This window comes from Aulonocara stuartgranti (genome assembly GCF_965226115.1).
Source record: "Aulonocara stuartgranti genome assembly, chromosome: 20".
Classification (NCBI taxonomy): Eukaryota; Metazoa; Chordata; class Actinopteri; order Cichliformes; family Cichlidae; genus Aulonocara; species Aulonocara stuartgranti.
The window spans coordinates 30,120,416-30,130,678 of NC_138956.1; the positions used below are offsets into that span (position 1 = coordinate 30,120,416).

The 10,263-nt window shown below is 43.1% G+C and overlaps 1 protein-coding gene across 1 annotated transcript in view; it reads right to left on the bottom strand.

Annotated features, from left to right (window-relative positions):
* Positions 1-10,263, bottom strand: part of LOC309698018 (uncharacterized protein) — a 28,202-nt gene extending 17,939 nt beyond the window's left edge. Inside the window, exons 1-4 of the mRNA XM_082520292.1 lie at positions 10,228-10,263; positions 3,824-4,038; positions 2,315-2,580; positions 2,045-2,220 (exon numbers count right to left, since the gene is read on the bottom strand). Coding sequence (XP_082376418.1) covers positions 2,045-2,220; positions 2,315-2,580; positions 3,824-4,007 — 626 coding nt within the window. The 5' untranslated portion in view covers positions 4,008-4,038; positions 10,228-10,263. The remainder of the gene's footprint in view (positions 1-2,044; positions 2,221-2,314; positions 2,581-3,823; positions 4,039-10,227) is intronic.

Sequence of the window (10,263 nt, forward strand, 5' to 3'; positions counted from 1 at the left end):
CCTTCCTTGCTCTTAGAGTTGCTCTTAGAATTTTCTCCAAAAGTTGATTCTGTTCATCTGGACATAGCGTTTTCAGTGGGAGAAACAGTTCGTCACTCATCCAAGTGACTTCTTCAGTCTCAGCTGACTGCAGGTTCCCCCAATCTTATAAACAGTACATTTGCATAATGACTGAAAAGGTCAGTTCCTTCTTCATAATTATGCAAATTCTCATGACCATTGATCAACAACCACTGATCAATGGCCATGAGTACCATTTACAGAGAGTTGGGGAATGGCTGCAATCACAGCATTGTAAGATGGTGAAAGATGTACCCTTAGGCCCCCTCCTCAATTCAGAGATGGTTTTTCCCTTTTCACGTAAATGACCTCCTTGACTCCGCACTCAAACCAGCGTTCCTCCCTGTCCAGGATGTGCACATCCTCATCATTAAAAGAGTGTCCACTGGCCTGTAGGTATAAATAGACTGCTTAGTCCTGGCCTGACGAGGTAGCTATTCTGTGTTGTGCCATCCGCTTAACCAGAGGTTGTTTGGTTCCCCCGATGTATAAATCCTGGCCATCCTCCTGGCACTTAACAGTGTACACTATGTTACTCCGTTTGTGTCGGGGGACTCAATCCTTGGGGTGGACCAATTTTTGGCGCAGCGTGTTTTGGGGTTTAAAAGCCACAGATACGCAGTGTTTAGAAAAATTGCGTCTCAACTGTTCTGATACTCCTGATACATACGAGATCACTATAGGTTTTTGCTTTTGGCGCCTTCCCAGCTTTGACAAAAGTCCAGCTAGGATAACAACATTTACTCAGGGCCTTCTTCATGTGCTGTTCTTCTGCCTCCCTGGCCACTGTGTGTGTGGGGATGGTGTTCACTCTGTGTTGTAGCGTCCTGATGATGCCCAGTTTATGCTCCAGTGGATGATGAGAGTCAAACCTTAAATACTGATCCGTATGCGTAGGTTTATGGTACACATCAACTTTTAGATGTGCCACATTACTGATGGAAATCTCACAGTCTAAGAAGGCTAACCTGCCATTTTTCATATCTTCCCTGGTGAATTTGTGTTGGTCCACCTTAAATGTGATCTGTAAAATGTGGTATGTCCTGGTGTCCAGGTGTCATCCACATACCTGAACCAATGACTTGGTGGTGTTCCAGGGTAGGACAGCAAAGCCCTCTTTTCCACTTCTTCCATTTACAAATTGTCCATGAGAGGTGAAACTGGGGAGCCCATGGCACACCCACGTTTCTGCCTGTAGAACTGACCCTTGTATATGAAGTAGGTGGAATGAAGACAGTTCCAAAAGCAAACACACTTGGTCAATGCTGAGAGTGGTCCTGTTGCTGAGGTTGGGGTCATCCTGTAATCTCTTACGAACTACCTCCAATGCTTCGGTGACTGGGATGCAAGTGAAGAGAGATGTAATATCGTACGAGACCATGGTTTCATCTGCCTCCATAATGACATCTCTCACCTTCTCAACAAATCCAAGGTGTTCTGGATGTGGTATTCAGAGCTGCCTACCAGTGGGTTGAGGATCAAAGCCAGAAACTTAGAGATGTTATAGGTAACCGAGTAAATCATGCAGACAATCGGTCTTAGAGTTGCACCCTGGCAGCTCTCACTCCTAACTCCAGTGAATCAATCCTGTGTATTTTCCTCTTTGAGTTAAAGTCTTTAAAAACGACATTTTCTGCCTATTTTGTGTGAGCATTCGAGCCCTCTATTCTTTTCTGGTGGTCACAGACTTTAAAACAACTCCAATTTAGAATCTCCAGGTAACCTGATATGAACATCTTTGTAATGAAAGAAAGCCAGAGAGAACCCATGGAGGTAAACACCTCACCACTGTGCACCCAAAAATGCAAGACTGAATGGCAAAATTAAAACACGAATCCAAAATTCAACAACAAATGACCACAAAAATATACTTTTGAACAAACACTACACAAGAAACAGCCAAATAATTACAGGTATTTTATTAATGTCTGAAGCCAATCGTGTGGTTATGAACCTGCCCTGTTGAAATGCTTTTAGTTTTTACCTGAGAAACATGAAGATTGATTTCTGAAAAGAAATTCCATCCAACTGAACCTGGTGGCTCAGAAATGGCTTAATACTATCAATCAAACCAGGAGGCATTTTGTCCACATTTTTAAAAATGAACATGGAGCGTTCACCGTTTGTGACATTGCTTTTGATCCACTCCTGTAACTGAGACTGAAGAGAGAGCAGAAAAAAGAAATTCATATCAGTGGCCAAACAGAAAAGTTAAACCATTTTACTTGAAAATAAAACGTGTGGTACACCATACTTTATAGGTTACAATTTCACTTGGATGTGGGAAGTGATGTGTAGCTGAGAACACGTGAACAAACTGTCTGGCTTTTCCCTTCTCATAAATGTTTTCAGCAATTAGCTGGCTAACAAAGTTCTTCCCTGTGCCAGTCGGTCCATGCAGAGAGAGCACCAGAGGCTTCTTCGGGTGGTCATTGTCCATGAATCCACTCACAGCTTTGAAGATGATGTCTGATGCAATGTGTTGTCCAAAGAGTTTGTTTCCCAGGTCAGCCTTCAGACCTATAGAGTGGAAGAGTACAGAAAGTCACCAAGATCAGTTGCTAAAAAGTGACTGAAATTACACTAATCCAGTAAAATTCTACTTCCTGTGGTAACCTGACATGGCAAAACAAAGTTAGACCAGTTTTACATAATGGCCATATAACAAGCCATTTAACATTATGAGCAAATGTCATCTTGGCTGCTTCGAAAGGTAAACTAGTAAACAGCTATATCAGTTCAACTGTTGCCGGAGAAGTACTGCAGGAGAAAATGTCTCCAAACGTAGTGTTTAAATTGTTCAAACAACCCAGTAAACAACCCACACTCTGAAATCTTGTCTCACAGGATTTCAGAAATCTTGTCTCACAGGATTTCAGAGTGTACTCGGGCGGGATTATCGCTCATGAAGTCAAGCTTTCAGGTCCAGCGAAGTTTTGTTAATTCACTTTTTAATTACGTTTTCCTTAATGCCCGAGAGAATTACCTCAGTCGCTTTGATACTGGGAATTATTGTCATTGAGCACATAATTTTTTAATTTAAAATTTTCATGAAAAAAATAAATTTTTAATCTTTTGTAAGGCAGACTGAAAGGATCAGTGTTTGTGGAAGCATTGCTAGTGCCCGTCCATATGGTGCCATTTTTGCTGTAACCAGTTTTGACTGATTGACAATATCATGATGTTTACAGCTGCCCAAACCAAACATGGCAGGTAAAAACCCATCCTGCTGCTTGTTAGGTTTTGGCTGTGAGAGTTGAAAACCACAAGTCACGGATTTTTAATGTCTAGACTGTGCAGTAATTTAGATAATTAAGGTTAAAGCCAATTACCTATAGTAACAGTTAAACATACCATTATCATATTGCAAATATCTTTACACGGTTCATCATTTCCATAACCACTTATCCAATTCCATGAGGAGTTGGAGTCTATCCCAGTTAACTCTAAAGAGGCAGGATACACCCTGGACAAGTCACCAGTTTAATTAGCCAGTGTGCACCACCGGGTTCTTAATTGTGTCCTTGATGCCACCAGTCCCTTTACCATACAATAATAATAATAATAAATTATTATTAACTATTATTAGCCTATTTATATCTCAGTTTACAGCCTGCTTTGGGGGGTGGAGAAACATAAGAACATTAAAACGGTATGTTTAAACAGAAGAACACCAAAGTCACAAATGAAACAATGAAGGAAAAGATAAGAAAAAAAAAGAGGGCAACTGATATCGAGTCTCTTACATTATAACACTACCCACCTGCTGCATTGAAGCCCGTCCCTTCATTATCACGCCGAGTGCGGTGCTCTGTTTTTGGAATGAAATACTTGAACAATACCCCTATCCCAGTCCCAAGTAAGACACTGAGAGGCTCTATTGCTTGGTTCGAGCCCGAGCAGAGTAGTATCCCCAGCAGCAGGATGTGTTGCTTCCTTGTGTTCATTTCGCACGTCTTCAACAAACTGAAAGACAAACTGCAAAAGTAGACTTAGTCAACATCATGGGTGTTCCCTGAGGGCATGCAGAAGTGCTGAGTGAAGTCCATTAAAGTACAGGGTGGGCCATTTATATGCATACACTGTAATAAAATGGGAATGGTTGGTGATATTAAAGTCCTGTTTGTGGCACATTAGTATATGTGAGGGGGCAAACTCCTCAAGATGGGTAGTAACCATGGTGGCCATTTAGAAGTCAGCCATCTTGGATACAACTGTTGTTTTTTCAATAGGAAGAGGGCCATGTGACACATCAAACTTATTGGTAATGTCACAAGAAAAACAATGGTGTGCTTGGTTTCAACGTAACTTTATTCTTTCATGAGTTATTTACAAGTTTCTCTTTGTTCACAGCCATTGACATGTTGAAGAGGTTAACACGTGAGGAGCGGATTGAAATCGTGTTGATATCTGGTGAACGCAGTAACCGGGTCATTGCAGCAGATTTCAATGCAAGACACCCTACGAGACCACCCATCTCCCATGCTACAGTTAGCAAACTGCTTGCTAAGTTTCGTGAAACTGGTTCAGTGTTGCCAAAATGTGGACGCAAGAAAACTGTCATTAATGAAGAAACATCAGTGGCTGTCCTAGCTTCATTCAGCAAGAGCCCACAGTGTAGCACTCGCCGCATGTCACTGGAGAGTCGCATTAGTCGAACATCCCTTCGGCGGACGCAGAAGATTTTGTTCAGTGATGAGGCAAACTTTTATGTGAATGGTGAAGTTAACAAACAAAAGTGATGGTTTGGTGTGGTATATGGGGTACAACGATAGTGGGTCCATTCTTCATCAATGGAAACCTCAAGGCCACTGGATATTTGAAATTGCTACATGATGATGCGTTTCCCTCTTTATGCACTGAAGCTGGCACGTTCCCTGAGTTTTTCCAGCAAGATGGTGCACCACCACATTATGGGTGCCAGGTCCAAGCATTCCTAGATGAACAGTTTCCTGGAAAGTGGATTGGTTGTCGTGGGCCAGTTCAATGGCCCCCAAGGTCTCCCGATTTGACCCCCTGAGACTTTTATCTTTGGGATCATCTGAAGGCAATTGTCTATGGTGTGAAGATACGAGATGTGCAGCATCTGAAACTACGGATACTGGATGCCTGTGCTGGCATTTCTCCTGCGGTGTTGCTATCAGTGAGTGAAGAGTGGGAGAAGAGGGTTGCATTGACAATCCAACACAATGGGCAGCACATTGAACACATTTTATAAGTGGTCAGAAACTTGTAAATAACTCATGAAAGAATAAAGTTACATTGAAACCAAGCACACCATTGTTGTTCTTGTGACATTACCAATAAGTTTGATGTGTCACATGGCCCTCTTCCTATTGAAAAAACAAAAGTTGTATCCAAGATGGCCGACTTCTAAATGGCCACCATGGTCATCACCCATCTTGAGGAGTTTGCCCCCTCACATATACTAATGTGCCACAAACAGGACTTTAATATCACCAACCATTCCCATTTTATTACGGTGTATCCATATAAATGGCCCACCCTGTATACCAAAGTGATCTCTATCCACACATTTCAAACAGTAGTGTTCTGTACCACAGAGATGCTAACATTGTCTTTTTGCATCAAGCCTGTAAATTCCTACCACCTTGTGGTAGTAATTGGCTGTCATCTTTGTAAGGTTATTACAGTCATAATGATTTTCCTTAAGGACCTGAATCCTTTTCCTTAAGGCCAGAATCTCTTTAGGGGACATTTCTATTTGAACCTCGTGATTTTAAGTAAACGATACAGTGTTATGACCATACAAAATCAACAATGTACCTCATTGCTGAACCCTAGTAAAATATAGTGTATATGTATATTAAATTTGTAGCCATAACAATAAGACAGCTGAAAACACCTGAGTTCGAATTTTGGTTGGTGCACAGTGTTTAATATTGATTGGCTAGTAAATAACTTTGAAAAGTAACTTTTTATTTACTGAAAATGCAAAAGATTTCAGGGCTGGGGAACGCCCCCATTGTTTCCCTATCCTAACAATGCCTCTGGTGATCATCAAAGAATGCAATAACATTTCTGACCATTATTCTATGTTTAGAAAGTTGTTTATCCTCTACTGAGGGGGTATCAGTTTCATTTTGACTCACATAAGTTTCATTTTGAGTCTCTGCTCAACAGAAAACAAAAGTTAAAAAGTTCAGACCAACTAAGGCTACTCGTGGGTGCACTCAGCAGAAACGCACACACTACACTCTTTGTCGAGCAGGAGTAGGTGCTCCTGGTTCAGTGTTTATACTCAGTTTTGGATTGTGTAACACCTATGCCAGTCAGTCGTATCTGGCGGTGCTCTCTGAGTTACTCAGCTCCACCTCTCCTCCTTGCAGTTGAGCTAAAACCATGAGCTAAATCCTGTGTGTTTGTTTCCATTCAGAATTCTGTACAGTAGGTGAGAATTAAAAAATGTATGATACAGGTGATGAATGCTATAATGATTTTCCAAACATCATAGTAACATAAAAGTTGTATAAATGGAGGGAATACATCTTCAATGTTAAGCCAAGCTTCAGTGTTGCAGTTAAGATGGCGCGGCCACGTCCAGACGCCTTCCTGACCGGTCCGCTCCGACTATGCACATTTTTAGTTTTTCACTTATTTTTTGCTCTGGTTTACATTCCAAAATCCTCTAGTTTTATAGTCTACGACAGCAGATCACTTGTAAACATTGGTGACAAGGTTGCACATTTAATCTTGGACACTTTTAAACCCGACCCATCCTGGCCACCAGAGATACTACTCGGCACGGAGAACAACAACGGACGGACCGCTCATCCAAGGCGTAGAACAAAGAAGCGCGCTGGCATTCGGGACAGACTGAGACAGCAGGCGCATCGCTCACCGCTGGCTGCCCAGCATTCTACTGGCCAACGTACAATCACTGGAGAACAAGTTCGATGACCTAAGAGCAAGAGTCACCTTCCAACGTGACATGAGGGACTGCAACATTCTGTGCTTCATGGAGACATGGCTGACCCCCACCGTGCCGGATCAGGCCGTAACTCCGTCGGATTCATTCTTTGTGCTCCGCGTGGACAGAACAGTAGAGTCAAACAAAACCAAAGGTGGAGGAGTGTGTTTCATGGTAAACAGAAAGTGGTGTGATGCCGGGAGCATTTCTACTCTTTCCAGCGGTTGCTCGCCACATCTGAAATTCCTGAGCATTAAGTGCCGCCCTTTCTATCTGCCCCGTGAGTTCACCTCGGTCATCGCCACGGTGGTCTACATCCCACCCCAAGCGGACACAGGTATGGCTTTGTCCGAACTACATGATGTGCTGAGTTCGCTTCAAAACCAGGACCCGGGCACAGCCCTCATTGTAGCAGGAGACTTTAATAAAGAGAACCTTGGACAAGTCATGCCAAATTTCTACCAGCATGTCTCGTGTCTGACGAGGGGGGAATCGAATTTTGGACCACTGCTATACGCCATACAAGCAGGGCTACAAAGCTGTCTCACACCCTGCTTTTGGGAAGTCTGACCACAACACCATCTTCCTCATTTCCCAGTATAAACAAAACATACGGAGGGAAGAAGTAACCAGAGATGGGCAGTAACGTGTTACTTGTAACGCGTTACTGTAATCTGATTACTTTTTTCAAGTAACGAGTAAAGTAAGGGATTACTTTTTTCTTTTTTTCTTTTTTTTTTTTTGGCCTGTCCCGTTTGGCTCTTTTGCCATCAGAATTGTTGTCTAAAGGCAAAGAAAGATGCCCAACGGATTTACTTTACCAAACTGACCATCCCAGCCTTGCCGTAATGGTCCATTTGATTCACCTTTTATTGTTTATTTTATTTTCACTTACTGAATACGGGACAGACTTGACTGGGGGAAAGAAGGGGAGAAAGAAAGAGGGAAAGAGAAACAGCTGAGAAGAGGGACGGGGGAGAAGGGCAAAAGACAAAAACCAACAGAACGGGCAGAGAAAAAAAAATGCATATATCAATCACCTGGATCACCTGCTGAGAAAGAAAAAAGAAAGCAAGCAGAAGAGAACAAGAGTAATAGAATAAACAACATCACAATGATATATGGGAATATGACAGTAAATACTAAATGTTAAACATTATTGTGCAGCACATAAGATCAACAGAACACAGTGTGCTTTGAGGTAGGAGCCAAAAAGGGTGTAGTTTGTGGGTGTGATCACCCGTGTGTACACCTGTGAGCATGGACGCGCTTGTTTTTTGTTTTTTTAAAAGGTTCCTTCATGTAATAATCTGCTAGAGGGTGTGGGGGGGCCACAGCCCCGTCCTCCAGGGCGTGAAGCAGGTATGGAGGAGATCAAAACTCCAGACATCCAGAGGCCCCCAGAACACAAGAGACCAAGGAAGACCAACAGAGGGGCAGCTGCGCCACTGTCCCGGAAAGAGCTGAGGAGAGTCCCAGATGAGGGCTCACTCAGCAGCCGCGGAGCAGAAGCCAGGGGGAGTTGCAGTGAGGGATTACTATTGCAAAAACGGTAATTAGATTACCGTTACTTTCCCGTAGGAACGCTGCGTTACTGCGTTACTAAAACCGTGATTTTTTTGCGAGAATGTCTCACGACAGTGACGTAAGCGAGTGCGCCGTTAGTGACAACAGCTGTGTGCAGATCAACAATGGATCATATATCGATTGTGGGAGAGAGTATGAGCGTGCAGCGTTTAAAGCGTGGAAGTACTGACCTTACTTTGAGTTTGATTCCATAAAAAGTGACAAAAACATTAGCGTCCATCGTGCGTGGGAAGAAAACATCTTTTTACAGCGAAAAAACCCCCTAAACTTCCAAGCAAGCACCGAGTGCGCAACGACATAATGGGAAACTCACAGAGAAACTCGCGGATTCTTCAACTGACCGTGGCACACCTGCACCAGGGTAAACCTCCGCCTACCGCAGTCCTGCTTTACAGGTGAAAATAGAGCAACAGGACCGCTGAGTCTTTGACTTTATTTATTTTCTGCTGTTTTACTTGCATCTATTTGAAAGAGTGAGTGTAAACACAAAAAATATTTTATTTTATGTGCTGGAATGTGTAGAAAATAGGTTTAAATGTTAAACTAATTTATTCAAGTCAGAGAATGTTGCATATAATTAAATTTTTGCTTGATGCATAAAGTTAAAAGATTAAAACTAATAAAACAAGTTAAAAAATAGACTTTTCCATTTGATTACATTTTATATGATGGATTATGTAGAAAAAGTGGAATTGGGCTGAAAGATCTATCGCTTTATCACCTCTTCAGGTTGTAAATCGTGTTTTTAAAAAGTAACTAAGTAACTAAGTAATTAATTACTTTTGAAAATAAGTAATCAGTAAAGTAACGGGATTACTTTTTTGGGGAAGTACTCAGTAATTAGTTACTGATTACTTTTTCAATTAACTTGACCAACACTGGAAGTAACCACGAGGGACGTGAAACATTGGTTTGCCCAATCAGAAGCTACACTACAGGACGCACTCAACGATGTAGACTGGGACATGTTCAGAGCATGCACAGTCGACATCAACGAGTTTACGGAAGTAGCAGTATGCTTCGGCAATATGCTAGCGGAGGCGATTATCCTCACTGCGAGAGTCACCACATTCCCGAACCAAAAACCGTGGGTGGACAGATCGATCCGCACTGCAGTGAATGCCAGGACCGCCACCTACAACGCGTGTCTCGCCACTGGCGATATGAGCGCCTACAAAGCGGCCTCATACGGCAGTGAGAGATGCCAAGTGCCGGTACCGGGAGCTACGCACCATTATGGACTACAAAGCAAGGGACACTGCACTGATCAACGCCGACTCTGCATTCACCAACAAGCTGAACCAGTTCTACGCCCGTTTCGAGGTTAGCCAGGCAGCTAATGCTAACTATCGCCTGACTACCGAGGACAGTGACGTCATCAGCGAGAGACCGGCGATCAGCATCGCGGAGCACGATGTCCGAGCGGCACTGAGGAGAGTGAACACAAGGAAAGCGGCGGGGCCAGACGGCATCACCGGCCATCTGCTGCGCTGCTGTGCTGACCAGCTAGCAGGTGTGTTCACTTCCATCTTCAACGAGTCCCTGGCGAATTCTCTGGTCCCCACATGCTTCAAAAGATCCACCGTCATCCCTGTGCTCAAGAACAGCAAATCCTCATCCCAGAACGATTACCAGCAAGTTGCACTGACCTCGGTAGCAATGAAGGTGCTCCTCCATCCCACACA